Raw genomic sequence first — 27,120 nt, 5'->3', positions numbered from 1 at the left:
TAATTTTACAGTTCTATGCTAGATTTTCTTTGCCTTGACTTTTGAACTACAGAGACCTGGAAAATGCTTGCTTTGAGAATTATGTGTGTGCAAACTAATTGATTACTGTTACTTCTGAAGGTATTTGAAGAATTATTGCTTGATGCAGATTGGAGCATAAATGCTGGAAGTTGGATGTGGCTGTCTTGTAGTTCCTTTTTCCAACAGTTTTTTCACTGCTATTGCCCTGTTGGCTTTGGTAGGAGAACAGATCCCAATGGAGACTATATCAGGTAAATCAAGGGTGATTATTATTCAGTTTGGAATAACTAATCCAGGAAGAGCTTTTCATGTTTAAGCAACGCTTAAAGTATTCCCCACACCTGATGGGCAGCAGAGATGAGGAGAAAGGTAAACAATCATTTAAATGGTATTGATTTGATTTTGGTCATACATAGCTAATAAGCAGTTTGTTATAATTTGCTTATAGTTCATTTTATTAATAATTTTTCTTCCTTCTTCCAAAAGGCGTTATTTGCCTGTCCTAAGAGGCTTCCCTGCAAAATATATTTATGATCCCTGGAATGCACCAGAAGGTATCCAAAAGGTAGCCAAATGTTTAATAGGAGTTAATTATCCTAAACCAATGGTGAACCATGCTGAGGCAAGCCGTCTGAATATTGAGAGGATGAAACAGATCTACCAGCAGCTTTCACGATATAGAGGACTAGGTATGTCAGTAACTGCCTTTGATTTGTTTCTTTGGCAGTTGTTTATGTACCTGACCTTGATTTGATCTGATCATAATTTAATAGGAAATGTTTTCCCTTTAGGTCTTCTTGCATCAGTGCCTTCTAATCCTAATGGGAATGGAGGCCTCCTGGGATATTCTCCTGGAGAAAATATCCCAGGTTGTAGCAGCAGTGGAAGTAAGTGAAAAGGAAATTTCTGTACTTAGTAACGTAAAGAGATTAATAATCAAATATATTTTTATTGGACCTTCACTATAATGATTTTAAAAATCTATCTTTAAAAGTTATGTAATAGGTTCTTTGTACACATGCATCCATGTGTACACACATACACACATACATGCACATACATACACACACACCCTCACTCCATTCATGACATTTTAGAGATGCAAAGCATCATTACATGTAGAATTTGGGTCAAGGTAAAGATCTTCTGCAAACTGAATAAGGAGAGCAATTTTAAGGATAAAATGAAACTGAAATATCATGTTTTCAGAATGCTCGTTATTTTTTACTCTCTTAAGGTATATAGCAGCTATAAGGTAACTAGTGAAGGTCAGTGGCCCTGTGAACATGGCCAGAATATTTATCATGCACACGCATAAGACCTCTAGTCCTTTGCACATGAGTTTTTCCTTACACAGTCTGGTCTGTAATGGTTTTCTGTATGACACATATTTAGTTGCCACCTATTATTTTAATATGGGTGATATTAATAATATCAAGAAGTCAGTATGCATTGGAAATTTGAATCATATCAGTTTTTAAAGGTTCTAACCAAAAATAACAGGAAGCTAATTAATTTGATTAAGGCAGTATTTGAGGAATGCTTATTTTTTTTAACATCAGGTGTTCAAAATTGTTATTAAAAGTAAAACCTTTTAAAAATTAAATCTTTCTGAATTCAGAAATATCCTGCTTCCTTTTGAGAGAGAGCATGTAAATTATCCTCTAGTAATTAGGGAGAAAGGAACAAAGGCACTCACGTTTTAACTACCTACTTTGTTTCTGGTACAAAGGGATTTTTGCCACATTCTCACACTAACCTGGGGAGGTGATGGTGGGATTCTCATTTTATGACTGGAGAAATAAGCCTAGAAAGGTTTGGTAATTGAACCAAGATCCCACCCACAGTTAGTAAGTAGTTGAGGTAAGATTCAGATCCAAGTCTGATTAGTCCTAAAGTTCTTACTCTTCCTGTATCACTGGGCCCCCCTTGCAAATGTAATGCCATATGTTATGTTTATAAGATAAAATAATTTATTATTGGAATGAGTTTCACTTGTCAGTCAAATGATTGCCAGTGATGGTAGTATACTTCAGAAATGATGTTCTTTCCCAGAGTCTCCTAACAATTTGAAGTAAACTTCAACAAGGTATCATTTCAAAAGTTCTGTCAGATCTCTTGTTCAGTTCATAACCTGCCTTATCTGCCCACACATGAGTTTGAGGGACAGAAGTTCTGTGAAGCACTAAGATAACAGGCAGGTAGCAGAGGGGTGAGCAGCAATAGGCTCCAGGAGCTGGCAAATGGGTAATGATGGTACATATTGCTTCTTAGTCCACTGAAATCCGTATTCATTATTTGGAGTTATCTGCAAAAACTAATCATGGTAGCAAGTTAAATTGGAATAATGTTGCTTCAGAAATCTATAAACAACATATGATATTTTTATGATATAATAGGATTAATAAATCTTAAAAGTAATCATGTAGATATTTGCTTGTAACACTTTGTAGCTAGGTGCAGTGAGGCTTTCAAAAGACATAGACTACATAAAAGCAACAGTGAGCTTACAGTCTAAATAGGAGTGTGGAGAGGAAACAAAAACAAATGAAAAAAGTGGTAAATTATAAGATGCTGTCTCCACACACAGTAGGAAAAAAGGGAGAGATCATTGAGAGATGAAGGAACTAAGGAAGTTTTCTTGGAAGATGAAGGAGAGAGCATTATAGACCTGGAAATGGGAATGACTATGGAAAGATCCTCAGGATTTGGACCATGCTGTTAAGCATTTCTGCTGTCAGATTTCTACTCCATTGGAAAGGACTTACATACTTCTGAAGCATCTCCCTTTATGCCCTGTACTTATCCTGTTTGTAGGATCTTATTTCACAGTGTCTCAGAAGGCGTATCAAAGGGCAAGATTCTTGGTGACTTTTCTTAGGTTGTCAAATGACTGTAGAAAATTCTTAATCTCTGCAACACAAATTGCATTTTCTCCCTCTCCTTATAGAATTTTTTGTGCTCATGAAAGAAATAAGCTATACATAAATGTCTTGAAGTATTTTTGTTTTTATAATAAAACAGACCATAATCTGTTCGCTGTAGTAATGTATTTTAGTTTTTGTTTAATTTTTAGTTTAATTTTTTTCTATTATAAAATACCTGTTTTGCATTGTTAGTCATTGGGGAAGTTCAAATTAAAACTACTAAGAGCTAGTACCTCACACGTACTGAGGGTGACCAATTATTACTAATTGCCTAGGATTGAGGGGTGTCTAGGACACAGGACTTTCAGTGCTAACACTTGAAGAATCCTGGGCAAGCTGGGGTGAGTTGGTCACTCTGGGCCCACTCAAGTGGTTAGAATAAAAAAGACAGTAACAAGTGTTGAGGAGGATGTGAAGAGACTGGAACTCTCATGCACTGCTGAGAGGTGTGGTGTAAAATGCTACAGCCACTTTAAGAAACAGTTTTGGCAGTTTCTTAAAAGCTAAATATAAATTTAACATACAGTCCAGAAATTCCATTCCTTAAGTATCTATCCAAAAGAAATGAAAATATATGTCTACACAAAGACTTATATGTGAAGGTTTATGATAGCCTTCTTCATAATAGTCAAAATGTGGTCTATCAATGCAATGGAATATTAATTCATACACAGGAACAAAATGCTGATACATGTTACATGGATAAACCTCAAAAGTATTACATTAATTTTAAGGAGCCAGACACAAAAGACCACATACTTCGTGATTCCACTTATATGAACTATCCAGAAAAGGCATGTCTTTAAAAGAGACCAAGTAGACTAGTGGTTACTTTAGGCTCAGTGGTAGGAATGCAAATGCAAATGGGCATGAGGGATCTTTTGCGGGGGATGAAAATATTCTAAATCTGGATTGTGGTGATGGTTACACAGCTTTGTAAATTTACTAAAACTCATTGAATTGTACACTTAAAACAAGTGGATTTTATGGTATATCAATTATACTTCAAAAGTGCTAACACCCTCATTTCCCCCAAGGTACTGTAGAGAACTTAGAAAATTCAGGCATAGAAAACAAAAATCACCTATAATTCCATCTAATAGAGACAGTCAGTATTAAAATTTTGGTGTATTTCCTTTGAATATCTTTTGTATGCAATTTTCCCCTATTGTATCTTTAACTTTGAATTTTATAAGTGGAAAATCCTTTAGGTGTTATTTATAGTGTAACATAAAGAGAAAGTGATCATATAAATTTTTGGCCTTAGAAAACTTTTTTTAAAACAAGAAATACTTCTTTTTTTTTTTTTTTAAAGTTTTCACTCTAAGATCCCCATCTTGTATAATCTTGGCCTTTGAAATTGAACTGCTGTAATATCACTGAAGGCATGTGAATATGGGGATTTGTTATATTTGTAAGTGACTAAGCTAGTCATAGCCAATTGATTAGCAAAGCTCTGTTCTCATTGTTTCTTGTACTGTTATCCTCATGAAAATATAATTTATTACATTTTTTATGGGAAGTTATAAGTGATAGAGGTATTCATGAATTTAGAGACTCAGGAAGATACTAAGTGCCTGTTTATCATTTAGCTCTATAAGGAAATAAAATCTCAATTTAAGGAAATTCCTAATATATTTATTGAACATACTAATTTACCCTCTCCTCCTGAAAGGTGACCACTCTCCTGGTTTTTAATACTAGTTTTGCCCATATTTAGAATCATATAGTTTGTATTCTTTTTTGTGTCTGGCTGCTTTTGCTCAATATTTTGTTTATGAGATTATTCTCATTTATCTTAGAACTGTAAGAGGAATAAAATTGATGAAGTTGAGAAAATGAAACTAAGGTGACTAATTTATGACTTGGCCTAAGGGCTACCTCTGTGAATCTTCCAGTGAAACTGACCTTTCCTTCCTCAGTGTTCCCACGATATCCTGTACCAACTTCCATCCTAACACCTAAAACACTTCTTTGTACTTAGTGATTTTGTGTATCTGTCTCTTCCTACTTGACTAGGAGTCCCTTGAACACAGACATTACATCTTAGTGATATTTGTATCCATAGTACCTGGTATAGTTTCTAGTATAAATGGGCCCTCAACAAATGTGTAAGGTATGAATAAATTGTAAAATACACATAACATAAAACTAAGCAATTTAACCACTTTAAATGTACAATTCAGTGGAATTAAGTACTTTCATACTGTTGTGTGAAGTTTTAAACAGTGTTGTACAATAATGCATGGCAACAAGTATTACTATTAGGGGAAGTCCTGCTGATGATAAGACCAGGAGTAGCACCATTCAGAGGTGAACTTGCCATAGTCCAGAGTCTGACCTTCAGCCTTACAAGTTCAAAACTGAATGTTTCAATAAAGGGGTCACCATTCTATGAATGACAGACTAGAAATTTTTAAATCATGTGAATTAAAATATCGACAGGGAACACTAGATTATTAATTTATGGTGGAGCTATCCCTTTCCAGTGGTAGAAGGCCTCAGCCCTGATCAGGACATCTACTTTTTAAATTTTGAATACCTGAAAAGCTGAATTGTTTTCAGAAAAACTTAGTGAGCATGAAATTACAATAAAATTAAGTAAATTGTCTTGGTAAGGCCATGAGGTGACTTCTCTAGGGAGTAAAATGCTCATATTTTTCCGTAATCTGGACACACTGACAAAAATGTTTCTCTAGAACCTACTTTTCTGAGCCAACCCATTCTCCTATAACATTGTTTCTTTTTAGAAGGGTTAATATAATTGCTCAGATTAGGTAACTGCCACTTGGTGGCTCCTTATGTGATTTGAATTAACTCAAATCTGGCAGGCCCTTAATCCCTTGTCTCCAAGGACATGTTTTGGACAGGTACTGAGGGAGGTGTGTGGAAAAGAGGGACAAGAGGTGAAGGAAGGATATATGTCTCACTGTTGCCCTGTGTTTTGCCTTCAAAGTCAGGTGTCTAATTGTTGTCATCCAGTCAATAAATGTTTTTTTTAGAAAATGATTACCAGTGATTTTGCCTTTGAACAGTGACTATTTCTATGACCCTAATTTTAATTTTCCTGATTTGGGCATTTGATTTTTGGATCATCTGAAGGATTGAGGTTTAGTTCTAAAAAGCATACATGGCCTTAAATACAAATGCTAAGAATTGGATTTGTAGTCTTAATACATACATCTTGGAATTTATTTTAAGTCATTTTACTGTGCTTTAAATACTAACAGGTTGCTCTCAAGGGAGTGGTATTTTACATTATGCTCATGGAGACAGTCAGCAAACTCACCTATTAAAGCAAGGTAAGAATAAAGCATTTGAGCATACTGTCTTTTTCACCTTTCCTATCTTAAACGTACATTTTTTAAATGTGTAGGAAGAAGCTCCATGGGCCCTGGTCTCAACAGTGGGAAACGTCCTAGTCAGGAAGAGGACACACAGAGTATTGGTCCTAAAGTCCAGCGACAGAGCACTAATTAGGTAAATATTTTAGAGTTTTATTTTTTGTTTTAGTGGAGTGTGTAATCGACACAAATTAAGATAATTTCCAAAATGGAGCTGATCTCTATTTTCAAACCAGAGAAGCATACATTTTTCACTGATTGTTAGTTCTTAGAAAAGAGAAATGCATCTGTACTGGACAAAGTGCTGCCCTCAGTTTCATGGTCATCTTAATGATCTTTACATTTGAGAAGCTTATGAGTTTGTGCTCAGGAAAAGACATCTTTTTCATTTCCTTCCTGTGTTACCGTGAGTCTAAAACAAAGTGACTTTTTAATTTTAGTGATATTAATATAATCCCTTCAGGAACTTTTCCCCAAATCTTTGCCTCGTAAATCTTTATACGTTTCTTTTGTCTACTGTGATAATTCTAAAATCTAAATTCTTTCCAGTTTAGAAAGAGTTTAATTTTTTAAAAATGTTGGCCCTTTTTGTATCAAAAAACCATGCCTGTATTCAGTTCAGTTGGCTATGGGATACTGTTTTGTGAGTTAAATTTATATGAAAAGTATTTATAGAGTACGTTTGCCATTTTTAAAGACTTTTGTTTCTTCAGTTATCTTAAACTATTTATACTTTTAAAATTATCGCTGTTTTTTTATTGCCAACCCAATTAGACTAAATTTCTTAAAGATCAGTAAATACTCATCAAATTTTTATCATGTAATTCCTTGCAATCAAGTTTTACTCATTTTGTTTTCTCCCTTAAATCACAGAAAACATTCAGGAGGAATACTGTTGCAGCTGAAATGGTGGGGAGTTCATTACTCTTTTCAGTTAAATTATTTTAAAATGTTCTTCATTGATGGAAAGCAGTTGCTTCTAATGACATTTCTGTGGTTTTTAACTTTTTAATGAATTTCACATAGGACACATTGTAATTTGTATATAAAGAACTTGGTAAAAGAATTTGCTTAATGTAAATATGGTCACAATTAGTATAGACCCATCAATATATTTTTGATAATTTTTCATGTATGGTAAAAGTTCAAGTGGCAAACTGATATTCTGATATAAAAATCAAAGTTTTGAGACTCAATGTGGGGAAAATAGGAGGTTTTTAGACTTTCTTAAAAGACTTTGTTAAAATAATCTTGACATCATTGTTTGGTCTAACTTCACTCTTTGATAATAATGTTTTAGAAAATGTGCATAATCAAAATTAGTAGTTATAGCCTCTGTTAACACAGACAATACGTTTTAAAGCTTCATGTATGCCCGTTTTGACCAAACTTGTGGGAGTGTCATGTGTTAAGCTCTCTTTGTCTCCCTTTCTTTGTTCATTTACAGCTAAAGTGAGTTTGTTATTAAAGTATATGCCTATGTGGAATCTTGTGTAGTTTGTGGTGGTTTTTCTTTTCTTTTAATTTTTTGTTTGTTTTAGGTAAGGAGAAGAACATTGGTTTGTGAGATGTGATTACAAATTAGAGAGTCTGTAAACCACATGTCACCATTCTGAATTAAAAAACAGCTACCATCCATTTAGTAAAATAGTATTTTTCAAGATTATTCCAAATAAAAATACTCTCTTCCAAATACTTTATACTTTTAAAAATAGGGTTATCTGCAAGAAAGATGTAAAACCAAAGAGATTTTTTTCAAGTAATGGGGATTGTAACTGTTAGTCAGCACAAGGTGGTTAGGAATGTGGGCTTTGGAGTCAAATGCCAGGCTCTGCCACTCATTAGCTTTGAGATCTTGGGCAAGTTATTAACCTTTTGTGCCTTCTTTTTTCTCATCTATAAAATGGGGAAGAGAGTAGTATCTGCTTAGTGCTGATACGAAATGCTCATGACAGTGCTGGCATGTGGTAGGATACAATAGGGAGATGTTCGTTTCAGGGCTGCCATGCATGTAGCTCACTGGATTGTGCAGTGCATAGTCTGTATAACTATGCTGCAGCTTTGGTTAGGTACCATTATTGTTATTACTATTATTATCCTTTTCCTGTCTCTAGTAGGCTAATTCTTGCCACTTAGCATGATAACAAGTAGCTTTTTGTTTTCCCATCTTTAGTAGTGATCATCTTCAGTGTGATCACCAGATTTAAAGGTAACTAAAGATAAATTTGAGTGAAAAATCCAGAAGCTACAATATATTTTTAGATGATAAGCATTTTTTAACGTATCCAGGATAATGAATTAATACTGATCAATAAGTTCCATTACTGAGAAAAGAAAACAAAAGATGTGCCTTATCTTCTTTCACCACTGTTACTAAGGAGTAATATTTTAGTTCTTCATGGCATCTATATGCCACATCTTACTGGTTGGACCTGATTGCACTGTACAGAATTGATAATTCCTAGATCTGGTATTTACCATCACCATTCAAGGGAATAAAAAATTGTTTTAATGAAAATACATAAATATTTTAGTAAAAGAACACTATTTCAACATAGGCACTGCTATTTTACACTGATGTGTAAGGGGATTTTGTTTTATTTTTTAGGGGTTTTTTTTGGGGGGAAAGCTTTTTCAGTTTGGCCTAAATTGTGACAATAATCACTGAAAGGGAAAGAGAGGTATCAATCAATGTGCTCCAACAGAGCAAATGAACTTTGTTTGAATACAGTGTTCTTCCTCTAACTAGCTGGGTTAGTATTCTAAAAACCCTGCTGGGAGGGATTCAAGACCTTTTATTCATTCAGCAAATACTTATTGAACTCCTACTACTTGAAAAAATTGCATCGAGGGAACCAAGCTTTTGAATGAACCTATGCAAAGTCCTTATGTTTTTCACATTCACTTAAATTAGTAACTTTGGGACATAAAAGACTGATGACAGTCTTATTTTTAATGCATCTTTTACATACTATAAACTTCAGGATCTTCCCACAATTTCAAACATTTTGTCATTTTCTTATAGATAATACGCATGATACTGTGTTCTTACCCCCATATCTTCAAGTGTTTTTGTTTCTTTTCTGGTTTTATGATCCTAGAAATGCACTATTTAAATATGTAGGATGAAAAAGGCTTTGGGTAACATAATACAGTTGGCAGAGCTAAGTTGGTCAGTTTCAAGTTTTGATTACAATTCAAAGAGTTATATGTATTATCATTCCTCACACAGTTACCGGAGCCCTTGTAGAGGCTGCCAGCACCCTAGTGCATGTCTCTGCTCCCTCCCTCCTGACCAGTGGTTGCAGCATGCAGTTCTAAGGCCCTAGTTTACATTTCTTAACTTTTCCTCTCTGTATCCTTCCTAAATGCATGTGAAACATTTTGTTAGTCTGGACCCTGAGTCCTTGTAGTTCAGAAAAAAGCTTTCGATAAAACCATGAATAATTAGGTTTTCATATAAGGATAACTAGAGAGAAAAAGGTTACTGAACAGGCAGGCACTCTCCTACTCATACCTTTATTACTCAGTTCCAGAATATCCTGGAGATAAAAGTTGATCTTGAGACAAGGAGCCAGGATCCTTGCTGCTACTCTCTGGAATAAAAGTGCAAGTGTCCCTCTCAACAAAGCCTACTTGAGCCCAAATTGGGTACTAAGGCTGAAGTCAAGTTGTAATTAGCATTTCCCGAGTCCCTACCCGGTGCTAAGCATTGTTCATTGGAAAATAAATTCGTCAGCATCCACAGGGAGTTTTCAAGGTGAGAGGAATCACAGTAGTGTGTGTGTGAAGGCTGTTAGCAGGGCACAGTGCTACGGAAATACTAACGGAGGGACTTCCAGCCTCGGAAACATCACTGCTCTCCCGACTCCAACTCCATACACCAGCGTAGGACAAGTAGGCAGGGTCAGGGCAGCCTGTCTTTAGAAACATTTAACTCTAGTTGCGATTAATCATGTTATTGGTTGGTAATGACTCCGTCCTCCACTAGAATGTAAACTCCACCAGAACAGGAAATGTACTTTATTCCCCATTGTCTTGTCCAGCGCTGTCTTCTCATTGCAGTTTCACGTGCATGACACTTAATAGGCATGCCACAGATATTTGTTGATTGGATGGATGTGAGAATAAATGGGACAGACATTAAGCCTGGCTTTAAGGAGAAATTAATTTATGAAGTTGGCACCACAATAATTGGCATGTAAACCACTTAGCAGTTATCAAAAAAGGCAAGTATTTAGGTGAAGGTGGCAGGAGGGAATCAGACATTCTCTGATTGCTGGGTGAGTAGAGTAGCAAGAAGGCTAGGTATGCCCCAAGGGGTCTGGGGCTTTTAAAAACTACATCTCTTTCGTAAATAAGTTTTTTACCTATTGAATTATTGGGGGAATTCTGAATGGCTCTAGATTAGATATAGCGGTTTCTGAGTTACCTGTATTTCTACCTTTTCTTCTTACGGGCTAGTGACATTCCCCAAGAGACTGAAACTCCAACTTTTCCAAAATGCTGGGAAAGAAAGGGTGTGAAAACGCCAGCGGCAACAATTGCCCCGGCACCAGCCGACGTTCCACGCAAAGCGGATTCCCACACTGGCCCGCCTCTGCCGCCCCACCCCGCCTTGCGGCGTCCTCAGGCGTCGGGCGGGGCCTGTAGCCTGTGTCCTGTGCCCTGATTGGCTGCGTTGGGGCTGCGGGGGCGTGCGTCTGCGTGCTCGTGGGTCTACGTGCTTTGATTGGCTGCGGGCAAAGGGGCGGGTGACCTGGTGGGCCCTGCTGAGGGAAATTCGCCAGCCGCTCGGGACCCTGGGCCTTGTTCCCAGCCCTCGGAAGACGACTGGCCACGGGAGTCGTCGGCCGGGTGGGGGAGGAAGGACGGAGCCAGGCACCCGGGACTCACTGCACTTTGCAAGGAGCGGACGCCAACAGGTGAGTCGCGCCCTTTCTCCGCCCCTGGGGGTGGTGGTAACCGACTCGGCGGCAGCCAAGAGGCGGGGGTCTAGGGCGAAACCACACTCGCAGCCCACCGCGCAGCTCCGCCTGCCTGGCCTGGGCGGACGCCAGGGCACCACAGGTTGGAAATTTCTCTGGAAAAGCTCAGGCCCCACAGGAGGGTTGGATGGATTTCGATGACTCCCCGAGCTCCTCTTCCTTGGCCCTCCGCTTTTCCTTGCTTATAAACATTGGGGTTAATTTGAAACTGTCAGTAGGTCGTACATGGTATAAAAGTAGAACTTAATTGAAACTACTGGTGTTAATGTTATGCGTATTACAGAAGTGGATTTCACTTCTCAAAAATATCTAAGAAGCATGAAGTGTCAGAGAATAGCCCACACTGTGAATTAACAAACATTTACCAAGAGTATTACTGTCTGTAGGACACAGGGCTAAGAGCTTCTCTGGAGCCAAGCGGTCGGGTTTGAAAGTAAGGTCCGCTCATTATTAGCTGAGCAACCTTGGGCAGGTTACTTTACCTGCATCTGTGTTCTCATCTGTAAAATGCGTTGCTGTGATGATTTACTGAGTTTTCTGAATACTCTGATTTATGGTATTAACTTGTTTAATCTTTAGTCATCCAGGATATATTGTCCCCATTTTTATTTTTAAAGATTTTATTGGGGAAGGGGAACAGGACTTTATTGGGGAACAGTGTGCACTTCCAGGACTTTTTTCCAAGTCAAGTTGTTGTCCTTTCCATCTTAGTTGTGGAGGGCGCAGCTCAGCTCCAGGTCCAGTTGCCGTTGTTAGCTGCAGGGGGCGCAGGCCTGCGGGAGTCGAGCCGGCAACCCTGTGGTTGAGAGGACCCGCTCCAACCAACTGAGCCATTCGGGATGCAGCTCAGCTCAAGGTGCCCTGTTCAATCTTAGTTGCAGGGGGCGGAGCCCACCATCCCTTGTGGGAGTCCATGAATGGAAAGGGCAGCCTTGTGGTTGAGAGCTCACTGGCCCACGTGGGAATCGAACTGGCAGCCTTTGGAGTTAGAAGCATGGAGCTCCAACCACCTGAGCTACTGGGATGGCCTGTCCCCATTTTCTGGTGCTCAAACTGAGGCAGAGAGAGGTGAAATGACTTCCTCAAGTCACAGCACAGCTAATGACCAGGAATTAAGCCCAGGCAGCCCACAGTTTTAGCCCGTACATTAAGTTGCCTCATGAACTTGGTTCATGCAGTTTCAGTTGACAGACACTGATTTTGTTCCTCTGTGGACCAAGTTCTTTACTGGATCCAGGGGATGAAGCAGAAGAGCACCCAGACCCTGCCCTCCAACAGTGGGAGGAAGAGCCATTGAGGTGAGGGTGGGAGGCTCAGAGAGGAGGATACAGCTGCCGTAGTGAATACGTGCTTTCTATATAGTTGCAGGTTGTTTGTTCATAGTTGGCCTGCAAGGTATCCATGAATCCTGCTAAAATCTTCTGCAAAATGTGGTTATTGATTTTGTTTCGAAAGAGAATATGTGGCTCTCATCAGGTCCTCTGATAGGTCTGCAGTCCAAAGATATGAAGAAACATTTAGCAGAAAAGCTAGTGTTAGCATAACGCCTGACACATTGTGTGAGCTTAAAAAAAAAAAAAAAAAAGCCAAAAAACTACTGGTTGAATAACTAACAAATGTATAGGAATATAGTGCTACGATGGGGTCAAGAGCAGGGTGCTATGGAGGAGCACACACAGGTCACCTGCCTAGGAATGCCTCCTAGGGTCACCGATGTCAGCCAGGTGAAGGATAGGGAAGCAATTCATTGGAACACAGTGGTGACCCAGCTCTTCCCTCATGGAGGGTGAGACAGAAAGAACACATGAATAGCCACAGCAGTGACAGGTGGTACACAGGAGCGGTCCATGGTTCCACGAGAGCCTGTAGTGGGGACAAGAGGCTTCATTCATTCATGAAGAGAAGGGAAGTGTCCCTGGGAAAATGACACTTAACCTAGGAGTTAGGTGCATTGGGCATGGGGAACAGCCCTCAGTCTTCAAAGACCCTCTGGTGGGGACAGGTAGAGCGCCAGGGACTGAAAGGAAGCAGGTGTGGCTGGTGTAGGGAGAGGAGGACCGGGGGATTTGGGTGGTGACAGAGCCCAGACAGAGAGGCCTTGCACGGTAGAGCATTTTTATTTTGTTTTACATCTTTTCTTAAAGTGCCATTGAAAAGCTTATTGCAGGGAGGTGACACGATCACATTTTGAGAAGAAGCTGGAGAGATGCCCAAGTGGATTAACTGCAGCCCTGGACAGGACTGCATTTCTGGGGAGAAAGGGAGGTAAGGAGAAAGTCCAGAGCCGAGCCTTGAAGGTGAGCCTGCGAAGGAGACAGATAAAGGGAGGTCAGAGATGTAGGAAGGAAGGAGGAGCACCGGGAGGACGGGAAGTCAATGGAAGGCAAATGAGAGAGATTTCACGGGCACAGTGCGGAGGTCAAGAGAGAGGAACTAAAGCTACTCACTGGCTCGCATCACATGGAAGTTGTCTGTATTAGAAGCTATATCAGTAGGAGGAGAGGAAATGCACAACAATTAACTGAGGGGAAGAGAAAATGGGGTTTTAGCTGGAGCAACAGTGGGAGGAAGAGCCATTGAGGTGAGGGTGGGAGGCTCAGAGAGGAGGATATAGCTGCCGTAGTGAATACGTACGAAAGAAGGGCTCTACGGACCTCAGGCCCAAGGTGTCGGGATCAGCACCGGAGCGGGGATTACCCTGGATAACGAAAGTTGCAAGTGCAGGGCAGGGGAGCTAGCAGAAGGCTTATGTTTGGTGTGATGAGTTACTCTCCTTTTTATGTACAGGTGAGAGGTAAAGGTATGGGTTAAGAGTGAAGTTGGGGATGGGGTTGCGGGGAAGCTGGAGGTCTGAGTTGAGAAGATTTGACATAGTTGGTGGGGGTTATGCAAGAGTGAGTTGACCAGAGATTGTTTCAGGATAGTCTGGCAGAGGCAGCCAAGGCCAGAATGCAGCAAGGCTAGAAAATAGCCTCCTGGCTCATTCAGGGAATTGCGGAACAATAGAGGAATAAGGGTGGAAGCAAATTAGAAACAGAAGCTACATTTAATGTATAATAAAGGAGCCATCACAAATGATGGGGAAAGAAAGGGTTGTTCAAAAATGGTGCTTGGAGACAGCTAAACTTGATAAACTTTATTTAGATTCTCAGTTCACAATCAGAAGTTAGAAATGAATTAAAGGAGCTAACTTTTAAAATTCAAACAAAAATTTAGAAGGAAATATGGATGAATTTGTATCTAATCATCTGGTGCTTTAAAAGCAGTAGGAATCACAAAGGAAAGGGAAACTTCCCTCACTCTTTGACTGCTTAAAATTAACCACTTGGGGATGGATGGGCGGCTCAGTTGGTTAGAGCGCGAGCTCTGGGCAACGGGGCTGCTGGTTCGATTCCTACATGGGCCAGCGAGCTGCTCCCTCCGCAACTAGAAGGAAGTCAATGAGCTGCCACTCAGCTCCCAGGTGGCCAGATGGCTCAGTTGGTTGGAGTGCGGGCTCTCAACCACAAGGTTGCCAGTTCGACTCCCGCAAGGGATGGTGGGCTGTGCCCCCTGCAACTAAGATTGAACATGGGATCTTGAGCTGAGATGCCATTGAGTTCACGGATGGCTCAGTTGGTTGGGGCTCGTCCTCTCAACCACAGGGTTGCTGGTTCGACTACGGCAACTGAAGCTGGAGCTGAGCTTTGCCCTCCACAACTAAGATTCGGAAAGGGCAAGAACTTGATTTGAAAACGTCCTGGAAGTACACACTGCTCCCCAATAAAGTCCTGTTCCCCTTCCCCAATAAAATCTTTAAAAAAAAAATTAACTATTTTGTTCTGACACTTGGCAATACTATGTATGAACCTTGAAGACATTATGCTAAGTTAAATAAGCCAGACATAACAGGACAAATATTGTATGATTCTACTTACATGAAGTATCAAGAACAAACAAATTCATAGAGGCAGAAAGTACAACAGTGGTTACTGGGGCCGAGCTGAGAGGAGACAAAGAGTGGGAAATTATTTAATGGATACAAAGTTTGTGTTTGGGATGATGAAAAAGTCTGGAAATAGTGGTAGTGGTTGTACAACATTGTGAATTTACTTGATGCCATTGAATATTTCACTTAAAAATGCTTGAAGTGGTAAATTTTATGTTATGCATACCTTAAACTACTAAAAAAACAAAAAACAAACCACTTTCGTATGCTAAAACTGGAGAAAGTAGTTATAAAAACGAGAAGATGGTTATTTAACATATAAAGAGTTTATATACAAGTCATTATCTAAAAAGCAGAAAGATTGTTGTTTAAAAAGGCAAAAGGTAGGGGCGGTGGGCGCCCGGCGGCCCGGTGGCTCAGGTGGTTGGAGTGCTATGCTCCTAATGCCAAGGTCACAGGTTCGATTCCCACATGGGCCAGTGAGCTGCACCCTCTACAGCTAAGATTGTGAACAACGGCTTGACCTGGAGCTGGGCTACCATGAGTGGCCAGCGGCTGCTGCCGGCTGTGAGCAGCCGACCAACAGATGGCGAGTGGGGTGGAGCATAAGGCTCATAATAATAACATGGGCCATGGAGCTGCGTCCTGCACAACTAGACTGAGAAAACGGCTTGAACCGGAGTTGGGAAACCAGAGTTTGGGAGAGGGGGGAGGAGGAAGGGGAAAAAAGGCAAAAGGCAGGAATAGTTAATTCACTAAAGTAAATAAAGATGGTCAAAATAATTAAGAAAAGCTCAGCCTCACGAATAATAAAAGAAAATGAAGGTAAATTACTGTTGTGTTCATTTTTCACAAAATTAAAACTATTGCGAGAATCTCACAAACTCATACTGTTTGTGAGAATGTCAGTTGAAATAGTTTTTCCGGATAGTAAGTTAACAACTTAAATTTTCAAATGTTCACACATCTCTTCTTCAGTAATTCTCCTAGGAATTCATTCTAAAGGAAAAAAAATACGAAATGTGGACAGATATTCAGCATATAGCAAAAAATTCCAAATAGCCCAAATGCTCGATACTAGGAAATGAATTACAAAATTATAGCCCATCCATCCTTTATATCATGCACTCATTGTAAATATCTAGAGTGTTTTTGATACCAAGGTTAGATACTTACAGTGGATAAAATAAAGGAATAAATTGTATGCGAGATGCGATAAAAAAAAATACGGTGAATGCTGCTGCCGAGTGCCATCCAACAGAAAGGCAGGATCTTCAGTACTGGAGGCGGTGCGTCAAACCTTAGTAACAGTGTGTGACAAGTTTCAACGTGTTCCCTGTAGTCAGTCGGGTGTGAGCTACATTTGAGAAGATGTGTTTTAAAGTGTGCCGTAAATCATGGATCATGAACAACACATTAACATGAAATGGACAAACGGTTTCATCCTCCATCATGACAACGCTCTGTGTCACACATCACTTCTGGTACGGCAATGTCAGTCAAATAAAAACATTACGGTGTGTCCTTATCCACCTTATCCACCGAATTTGGCCCTGGGTGACTCCTGGCTCTTCCCCAAAGTCAAAATGACCAGGAAAGTACACGTTTTGAAGTGATTCAGGACACTGAGGCAGCTACAACAGCACAACTAAAGACACGAAAGAGGACTTCCAGAACTGCTTCAGAAAGTGGAAAGAACTATGGGATAAATGTGTTTGAAGCAAGGAGGAGTACTTGAGGGGGGTTAATGGCAATGTGTCTTTTGCTGTAATATTTTTTTTTAACATTCACCGTATTTTTTGATCACACCTCATATATAATGGGTGTTGATTCAGAGTCACAACATTTGTACTTTTCACCTTTGCAGTCAACTGTTATCAGAGAGTGAGAGTAAGACAGACAACTTTAACTGTTCAGACAACTCACCTGCCCACATGGTAGTTCATTCACCTGGAGTAAGCAGGAAACAGGAGACAGCCTGCTTTTCCCTTCATCTCACTGTGCAGGAGCGTCTTGCCGTGGTCAGTGTGGTTCTAATATTGAATGATCTGTCATTTTTTATAACGTAACCCTCACAGTAAGGCAGCTACTTCATCTGGTGCTTCGCCAGACACTGGGATCCGTGCCAACCCTGGAGGAACCCCTGGCTACACTGGACTTATTGGCAGATGGTACGTTGGTATCCAGTGTGGTGCCTGCTTAAGAGATGTTCAAGGAAAATTCTGAGTTTTTGCAATTTTCACTTCCTGGGCTGAGTTTAGAATCTAACTCTCATGTATAAGGCAGTTTTATGTATTCAAAAAGTATAATAAAGAGGATGAGAAACAGGAAAAAACTGAAGAATGTATTGCTTTTATAAGTAGTTATTTTGGACAGCCAAAGCATTTAAAGTACAATTTTCAGTTACTCTTTGTAAATAATGTACTTCTGTCTAAAATATAATTTAAAGTCATATTACTACAAGAATTTTAGCTCCAGATGTTTCCTAGTAATGGAACTAATACTTATTAACATTTACTGTGATGCAGTATTTTAATCACTACTTGTTTACTTGTTTCATCTGAGGCTAAGTCATTTTCCCAAGGTGACCCCATAAATTAGAGCCAGGACTGGGCGTGGGCAGTTTTCCTGCAGAGCCCACACTCCTTCCAGCATGTGGTACAGATGTGAGGCCCGAGCTTGTGGGGTCCCTTGAACAGTGGGGTGTGGAGCTCCAGCCTAGATCTGCCCTTCCTCTTGTACCTCCTTCTTCCAGTTAAAATCCATGGTGATCTCAGAAATTTTTAAAAATACTTTGATATTTACATCTTGGCTATTAGGGAATTGAGGAAACTGGCGTTAGAAATTATCTGAAGAAAGCTCTGGTTGAACCACTAGAAGTAAAAGGCTATGCCTATAATTATTTTGGACATCATAGGCACTCACAGTGAGCTGTTATTACAACTAGCGAACCAAAATGAGAACATTGTTACTTGTTATTTTTCCTTAGAGAATAATCATTCCTCTGGATTAGTTAGGACAAGCTTGAGAGTGAAGAGCCCTTGGCATGTATGGCAAGGGCATTATTAGGGCTGGGATGGGAAATGGCTTTTTTCGGCTTTCCTTCAGACCTACAGATAATAAGGGAATGCTGCTAAAATGTTAGCTAAATAGAATTAGCTCAGTACTACACGCTTTTGTGTCAGGGCTGAGACACTTAATTTTTGGGTATGAAAAGTTAAAACAACAAATTAGGCATGTTTTCGTTACCATGATGCCAAAGGTTACAATGCATCAAGCACAGTGTAGCCATCTCTAGGTACCTAAAGTCAAGCTGTCCAGTGGGGACAACTGGTTAGACTGTTCTAAAAGTGTGGTCCCCCATTCCACAGCTAACATGATTTCCCAGGGCTCTACTGGGGCAGTCACATGGCATTTCTCATTTTACCTGGCTAAGATTTAATTCTGGATTTACAAAAAGGGTTTTTGCATAATTCTCATAAAACAAGCATACATTTATTGATTCATTTTAAATAAACTGACTTATTTTTGGGTAATAGTTATTCAGCAAAAATGTTTATAGAACTAGAGATGACCCCCGTTTCTTAAGTATTTGCTTCAGCTAAACATCACTTTGAAAATACACATTGAAAAAACAACTGTGTGTGTATGTAAGTAATATATGTCTCCTAAAGAGAAACATATTGAGAGTTGTAGGAGGAGGAATTGGTGTCAAAATAACATCTGAGGTCTATGAATCTTTGAATATTTTGTGGTCTTGCAGAAATGAAAAATAGAAATAACTGCTTCACAAAGTTGTTGCAAAGCTCAAATAGACCATGTTTTCTAAGTTGGGAAGAGGTAGAATTACTTTATAGATTATTTAAGACGATATCTTTACTATTACACAAATAACTTTCCCGTTGAATTTAAATCCATGTTATTTCCATGCTTACTGTTTATATCTCAGATTTGCATTTGTATTCTAAAAGTGAGCAGCCCTGTGTTTAAACCTGTGTCTTCTTTCTTACAGGCGCCATGAGTGCATTCTGAGTCCCAGGACGGTGGGAATTAGCCAGTGGATTGCAGGCATGTTGTGGAAGTTGCTGATGAGATCCCAGCCTTGCAAACTGTGTTCTTTCAGGGAGATGCTGTTAGCTCCCAGATACAAGCCTTTTTTATCATGCTTCCCCTATACAACTGATAATCAGTCAAACAAAGAAAACCAAAGAACAGTGGAAAAGCTCTATAAATTTTCAGTTGACATCAGGAAAATTCGCAGATTAAAAGGATGGGTACTTTTGGAGGATGAAACCTATGTTGAAGAAATTGCAAATATTTTACGACAAGTAGGTGCTGATGAGACTGCTGTAGCCAATATTTTGGAACGCTGCCCAGAAGCAATTGTCTGCAGTCCAACCGCTGTTGACACCCAGAGGGAACTCTGGCAATCAGTCTGTAAAAGCAAAGAAGAGTTAGTCAAGTTAATAGAACAGTTTCCCGAATCTTTCTTTACTGTTAAACACCAGGAAATCCAGAAGCTGAACATTCAGTTCTTTCAAGAATTGGGACTCAAAAATGTGGTCATTAGCAGATTTTTGACAACTGCATCTAGTATTTTTCATAATCCTATTGAGAAGAATAAGGAAATGATAAGGATTCTCCAAGAGAGTTATCTAAATTTAGGTGGCTCCGAGGCCAACATGAAAGTTTGGCTGCTAAAATTATTAAGCCAAAACCCATTTATTTTGTTAAATTCTCCTGCAGCTATAAAGGAAACACTAGAATTTCTCCAGGAGCAAGGTTTCACAAATTTTGAAATTCTCCAACTTCTGTCCAAACTTAAAGGGTTTCTTTTTCAACTTTGCCCAAGTAGTATACAGAAGAGTATTTCCTTCTCTAAAAAGGCTTTTAAATGTACAGATCTTGACCTGAAACAATTAATTTTAAAATGTCCTGCCCTTTTGTATTATTCTGGTCCCGTTTTGGAAGAGAGAATTCAGGGATTATTAAAAGAAGGCATCTCTATAACTCAGATAAGAGAGACACCAATGGTTCTTGAATTAACACCGCAGATAGTACAGTACAGAATAAGAAAACTGAATTCCTTAGGCTACAGAATAAAGGATGGACATCTAGCAAATCTAAGTGGAACAAAAAAAGAGTTTGAAGCTAACTTTGGTAAAATTCAGGCCAAAAAAGGAAGGCCATTATTTAACCCTGTGGCACCATTAAATGTTGAAGAGTAAGTTGCTGACCGATGCTCCTTCTGGCGGTGAGAGAGAAACTGAGGAGCAGAGACTTAAATGATTCCGGCATTTTGTAGGCACTAGGAATTTTAGGAACCTACTTAGCTTCTGAGTTATGTGTAAATTGACTCTAAGTAAAAGATCTCCAACTCATTGGCTATATTTTAAGGTGTAAATTGCATTTATTTTAAATAAAGTTGGTAATTTTGACCTTCAGCTATTTTTTTAAACTCTTATACTATTAAATGGCACGTTGGTATGAGAAAGAAACTGACAAGTGTATTCCCGTAATTCAAAGTAAGGATACGTTTTTATTCATACAGCACAGTTCATCTGGGATGCAGACCCTGCCTTCTTACTCACCACCAGCTCTGAAGCGTCACTCTACTGTGGTCTAAATTCTGTAGCTTAGTGTTAAGTGAAACAGCCGCAAACTTCTAATACATTTTTAGAGAAAGCTGTTTTTATCTCCTGGTTGGCATAAATGAATATCTTTGAGAACCAAGTATTACTCATCCAAAAAGAATAACTAGAGCTTACTTGTGTGATCAGTTTGTTTAAAATTGACCATTTTCTCTCTCATGAGACGCTTTTATGTGCATTCATTACTTTCCCCATTTTACAGATGAGGAAACAAACGTAGAGAGGCCACTCAGCTGCCAAGTGACAGCCCAGATTTACTATGATCTGAATTCTTTTCAAACCTTGTGACTAGAAAAATGATTGCTTATGAGTCGGCACAAGAAAAGTCACCCCTACCTGACCTACTAAAAGAGTGAGTACCAACAAATTTAGGGATTTTTATGCAAACTTCTCTGTAAAATTCCTTAAATTTGATATAATTTAATTTATATACACTTGAAGTAAATGGGGCTTTTTAAAAAAACTTTCTAAAAATCCAGGTCTGCCTATAAAAGTTAGTGTGATGGTTGGTCTTGATTTTAGTAGCATTTCAGATTTCTATTTCTGAATCTTGTTCCAAGATAAACCTTACCCAGATAACGACTGGCTCTCTCTCAGCTGTAGAGTTAGAACTTTGTAACAAATACACAGCCAAACAATTGACTCTGCTACTCAAAAATCTGTGTGGTGTGTGCATACGGCTTTTTCTTGAGTAAGGAAAAAATTATGAAAAATGCAGGCAATGTCTTCATTCAGCAAAGGCAGGTAACCCTCTCTGTGCACATCTGTTCAGTTTCTTAGGACAGTGAAAGAAATCTCTGCAGCACCTCCTATGGCCAGGCACATGGTGTTTTGCAACCCCAAGAGTTCAGCACCATTGTTTACTTACTATTCTACAGATGATGATGAGACTCAGGCACAGAGACGGTAAATTACTTACCCAAAGTCACACAAGGTTGTTGGTTCAAGAAAAAAGAATGGCAATGAGTATGGTTGGGGCAGGGCTGAATGTCAGGGAGAGTGGTGCAAGATAAAAGATGAGCAGTACAGGTCCATCTAAGAGCAGAATCTCATTCTAAGTGTGATGGGAATCCCTTGGATAAATTTTAGTTTATGCTTGTTCTGAAATAACCAGTGGTGCTCTCTCACTCGCAAATGTCTTGGTTTGGAATACATTATACATTGTATGGTCACCTTTTAGATGTCGATTTTGAGATACCTACTAGGTATCTGAGCAGAGACAGGCAAATGGCGAAGTCTGGAGTTGTGAGAAGTCGAGACTAGAGATAGATATCCAGGGATCATCTGCATATCTGTGGTATTTAAAACTATGCCTCTAGATGAGCATGTGCAGAAACGAAGTATAGATTTGTAGCAGTGGCTAGCCAAACCTGGAAAGGGTTAACCAAAGGAATAGGTCGCCAAGAAAACAGGGCATGGTCAATAATATTGAATGCCAGGTAAAGGTCAACTAAGATACAAGTGACCAATGAGTATAGCAAAAAGGAAATCATTAGTTGGCCTTATCAAGAGTGATCCTGGTGGAATGAGAAAGGTAAGAAGGCAACCAGAATGGGTTGAGAGAATAGGAGATGAAGAAGAGGCAGAAGCTATAAAGTTTTTCAAGAAATTTTGCTGCGAAGGGAAGCAGAAAAACAGGTTGTAAGATTAATTTTTCCTTAAAGAAAGCAAATACTAGAACATGTTTATATGCTGATTTGTATGACCCAGGAGAGAGACGACGAGAGATGGAAAACAACAGGATTAATAAAGTGAAGGTGGGCTGACTTCGGATAAGAGCAGAGATCCTACCCTGTTTCCCTGAAAGTAAGACCTAACCGGACCATAAGACCCAGTCTTATTTTACTATAAGACCGGATCTTATATAAGACCGGGTCTTATATTAATTTTTCTCCAAAAGACGCATTAGAGCTGATGGTCCGGCTAGATCTTATTTTCATGGAAACACGGTAGTCCTGGTCCATGGGCACAGATGTAGGTAGGTTGATGGAGTGAGTGGCGTGAGGCAGGAGAGTTGCTGTCTGGTTTCCTCTTTACAGAGGACAGGAGAATGGAAGGAGAGGAGTATAGCACGAGGGCTGGAAAGAGGAGGTATGAAATAATTGTTGCAAGTAGTAGGAAAGTAAACATACAAGAGGGTATATAAGGAAGTTCGGCAGAGTTGAGTAGGCCATGTGTGATTTGTGGCCATTAGTTTAAAGAGCCTAGTCAGTACAGAAAATTGAGGTGTGCAGGCCCAGACACAGAGAACCAGAGTCAGTTATGGTTTTAGAAATACATTTGTAGCTTACTCTAACTTGAAAAGATTAAGTTAAAAAACAAATCCATATTCATGGTAAAACATGCCCTATACTGACTTTATTTTCCCTTAGATCAAATCCTATTCCATATTTTCTTTTGTTAGCCTTTGAACCTCTGCCTTTTTCTCTTTTTTTTTCCATTATTTTTTACTAGTTTCAGGTGTACAAAGCAACATAATGGTTAGATATTTAAACCTCTCATAAAGTAAACCCACCCCCCAGGCTACTACCCCTGACATCTTATATAGCGGTTACAATACCATTGACTATCTTCCCTATGTTGTACTCCATGTACCATGACTATATACATCTATATATTTAGTTATAGTTGACATTCAGTGTTATTCTACTTCAGCTCTTCAGTTGTACAGCGCATTGGTCAGGCATCTACACAGTCTATGACGTGATCCCCCTGATAAGTCCAGTGCCCATCTGGCACCATGATCTTTACAACATTGTTGATTCTAGTCCCCATACTGTGTTAACTACCAATTGGTATTTTTTAATACCTTCACCTTTTTCACCCTGCCTCCAACCCCATTTTCATCTATCACCCTGATAGATCTAGTACCTACTTGGCACCATACCTAGTTATTACAATATTACTGACTATATTCCTTATGCTATACTCTGTATCCCCATGATACAGTAACTCTATATCCCCATGATATAGACTACTGTATAACAACCAATTTGTACTTCTTAACCCCTTCCCCTTTCACCCATCCTTAACCCCCTTCCCACCTTAAAGAAGTCCCTCTAAGATTCCTTGTAATACTGATTTGGTGTTGATGAACTCCTTCAGCTTTTTCTTGTCTGGGAAGCTCTTTATCTGTCCTTCAATTCTAAGTGATAGCTTTGCTGAGTAATCTTGGTTGTAGGTTGTTGCTTTTCATCACTTTGAATATTTCCTGCCAGTCCCTTCTTGCTTGCAAAGTTTCTGTTGAGAAATCAGCTGACAGTCTTATGGTAACTCCCTTGTAGGTATTACTAACTGCTTTTCTCTTGCTGCTTTTAAGATTCTCTTTGTCTTTAACCTTTGGCATTTTAATTATGATGTGTCTTGGTGTTGGCCTCTTTGGATTCATCTTGTTTGGGACTCTCTGTGCACCCTGGGCTTGTATGTCTATTTCCTTCAATAAGTTAGGGAAGTTTTCTGTCATTTCTTCAAGTAGGTTTTCAATTTCTTGCTCTCTCTCTTCTCCTTCTGGTACCTCTATAATGTGAATGTTAGTATGCTTGATATTGTCCCCGAAGCCCCTTAAACTCTCCTCAATTTTTTGGATTCTTTTTTCTTTTTGCTGTTCTGGTTGGGTGTTTTCTGCCACCTTATCTTCTACATTACTGGTTAGATCCTCTGCTTCATGTAATCTGTTGATTCCCTGTAATACGTTCTTCATTTACGTTATTGTATCCTTTATTTCTGACAGGTTCTTTTTCATGTTTTCCATCTCCATTTTTATGCTTCCCGTCTCTCTGTTGAAGTTCTCCCTGAGATCATTTAGCATCCTTATAACCAGTGTTTGGAACTCCGCGTCTGATAGATTACTTATCTCTATTTCATTTAGTTCTGTTTCTGGTGCTTTGTTCTGTTCTTTTATTTGGGACATGTGTCTCCCCATTTTGGCTGTCTCCCTGTTTGTTTCTGTGCATTAAGTAGATCTGCTATGTCTTCCAGTCTTAGTAGAGTGGGCTTATGTAGTAGGTGTGCTGTGGGATTCAGTGGTGTAGTCTTTCTGGTCACCTGAGCCACGCACTCCAGGTGTGTCCCTTGTGTGGGTTGTGTGTGCCCTCCGTTGTAGTTGAGCCTTGGTTGATAATTGCACATCAATGGGAGGGACTGACCCTTGGGCTCACTGGTTGTGAGGACTGGCCTTGACTGCAGTGGAAAAGTTACTATGCAGGGGCTGACCCTACGGAGCAGGCTCTGCATCAGCAGAACTCTGGTGCCTGCCCAATCCGCCCCTTAGGTGTGTCGTACTTGGAGTTGGAGGTGGCTGGGTGATGCTCCAGCTTGTTTCAAAGCTGGCCACTGGGGGTGCCAGCCCCAGGATCACCTTGGAGGGGATCCACTGTAGGTCCAGTTCAGCCACAGTCTGTGCCATGCTGTGCTTGGGAGCGCCTTGAGAGGCCAAGCTGCGAATCAAGGCTGGCTGCTGCTAGTGCCGGGCTTAGGGCTGTTCAGCCAGAGGTACAGGACACACTCAAGCCAGATGCTGCTTGTCTGGGTTCTGCAAACCTTTGAGAGACCCTAGGAGAGTCTGCAGCATGAGCTAAGGCAGGCAGTTTGTACAAAGCAGCCACTGGAAGCGGTTTGGGTGTGTCTGTAAGTTGGGTGGGACGGGGTCTCAAATCACCAGGGCTTGGGGATGAGATCAGTGGAGACCCACGGCCGCCGAGTCCACATGCAGGGAAGGGGGAGGGCTCAGCAAAGAAACAATGGTCTCTGCCTACTCCTCCATCCAGGAGGAAGCCGCCTCTCCAGCCCCCGTCCCAAGCCAGACAATTCAGTTCCCCACCATATATCCCTGCAGCCTCTTCAGCTGCTGCCCCAGCGCTGGAGCTGAGAGCGTGTGATTCTGTTGGTGGGTTAAACCCTTTAAGAGAAGTGCCTGGGAGTGCAACCACACTCAGTCTCACTCAGTCACAATCTCCGCTGCTTTTCACACCCAGAAATTATGGGGACTTCTCTCCTGGCACTGGAACCCTGGGCTGGGCTGGGGCTGGGACCTCTCGCTCCTCTGGGGGATGGGGGAGACCCCCCTCCAGTCAAAATATCCCGCCCGATCTTTGATGATCACATGCAGGTGTGGGACCAGCCTGTTCTGTCTCTGCCCTTCCTACCAGTGTGGAGGTGGCTTCTTCTGCACGTCATTAGTTGAAGGGCTTCAGTTCAGCAAGATTTTAGGTGATTCTTAATAATGGTTGTTTTGTAGATTAGTTGTTAATTTTGATGTGGCTGTGAGAGAAGGTAAGCCCAGTGTTTACCTGCTGCACCATCTTGGTATCTCCTGTCTGCCTTTTTCCATTTTTGCGTTCTTATTCACATTTTTCTATGAATAAAATTTAAAATATTCAAAATCAACATAGCAGGGGGAGAGATATTCTTACATAAAATACGAGTCACATTTTATTTCCTGTGGGAATAAAGCTCTAATAACAAAATTATTTCCTTTAAATAATTTGTGTATAATTACACCAAATTCATTACTGTGGCAAAATGTAATTAGCTGCCCAAGTATCACCTGAAGACTCCAGTGAGCTCAAATTAGGCAGCCTGGTAAGTCAAGCATTAGGCAGCACTGAATGTCAACAGCAGAATGAAGGACTAGCTACTGAGTAGCCCCACTTCTGTTTCTGGACATAACTGGAGAAGTTGTGACTTAACACTAATTCAGAAGATATATGGGAAATCCCACTAACATTGAAAGTTAAAACCTGTTCAGTATTTGTAAAGAGATAACTTTCCTCATATTGATTACATCAGATAATGTATAAACAGCACATGATGGGTAAGTAGATGCCCAGTAAATATCAATTTTCTGCCTTCCTCCCACTGGCTCTCATCCCTGAGTCATTTCTGTCCACTCAGAGGAGCAAATTGTTTTCACAGCTACTTAGGACAGAGGGAAGTGCTCCCGACTTCATAACTTCTCCACCAGTCTCCATACTTTATAACTTCACCCCAATTTTTTGGAGTGCATAGAATTCACCTGCAGAGGTTTTCTACCTTTAGTCCTGGGCCCCACACTGCAGAGATTCAGCAAGGTAGGGTAAAACCTAGAAATCTACATTTCTAACCTTTACTAAAGCTGTTTAAAGTGTATTTGTATTTCATTACTATGTTGGCATTAAAATACATATTCAGAAATGTTTTGTTTGTGCATTAACATCAAAAAATTTAAAAACTGGCTACAGTACTTTCTGAACTGCTGTGTAACTAAAAATTTTAAGACTACCC

At 40.0% G+C, this 27,120-nt stretch overlaps 2 protein-coding genes across 4 annotated transcripts in view; both read left to right on the top strand.

The window, feature by feature from the left end:
• Window positions 1–7,779, top strand: part of CRY1 (cryptochrome circadian regulator 1) — a 45,214-nt gene extending 37,435 nt beyond the window's left edge. The window contains exons 8-13 of one of the 2 annotated variants that reach the window (XM_019728431.2): window positions 121–272; window positions 508–710; window positions 813–908; window positions 6,179–6,250; window positions 6,325–6,428; window positions 7,166–7,779. In XM_019728431.2, the coding sequence (XP_019583990.1) occupies window positions 121–272; window positions 508–710; window positions 813–908; window positions 6,179–6,250; window positions 6,325–6,428 (627 nt within the window). In that variant the 3' untranslated portion in view covers window positions 7,166–7,779. The remainder of the gene's footprint in view (window positions 1–120; window positions 273–507; window positions 711–812; window positions 909–6,178; window positions 6,251–6,324; window positions 6,429–7,165) is intronic. The other variant, XM_074326260.1, reaches the window with a different exon arrangement.
• Window positions 7,780–11,024: 3,245 nt separating this feature from the next.
• Window positions 11,025–20,646, top strand: MTERF2 (mitochondrial transcription termination factor 2). 2 transcript variants are annotated; one of them, XM_019728434.2, is made up of 3 exons: window positions 11,025–11,217; window positions 17,287–17,379; window positions 19,221–20,646. In XM_019728434.2, exon 3 carries the CDS (start codon window positions 19,279–19,281, stop codon window positions 20,434–20,436), a length of 1,158 nt encoding a protein of 385 aa, XP_019583993.1. In that variant the 5' UTR covers window positions 11,025–11,217; window positions 17,287–17,379; window positions 19,221–19,278; the 3' UTR covers window positions 20,437–20,646. The 2 variants fall into 2 exon arrangements, with proteins under 2 accessions (XP_019583993.1, XP_019583992.1); XM_019728433.2 differs by lacking the exon at window positions 17,287–17,379.
• Window positions 20,647–27,120: the final 6,474 nt, after the last annotated feature.

This window comes from Rhinolophus sinicus, linkage group LG02, assembly GCF_036562045.2.
Source record: "Rhinolophus sinicus isolate RSC01 linkage group LG02, ASM3656204v1, whole genome shotgun sequence".
NCBI lineage: Eukaryota > Metazoa > Chordata > Mammalia > Chiroptera > Rhinolophidae > Rhinolophus > Rhinolophus sinicus.
The sequence above is the reverse complement of the archived record's forward strand: the minus strand, read 5'-3'. Positions and strand labels throughout refer to the sequence as shown.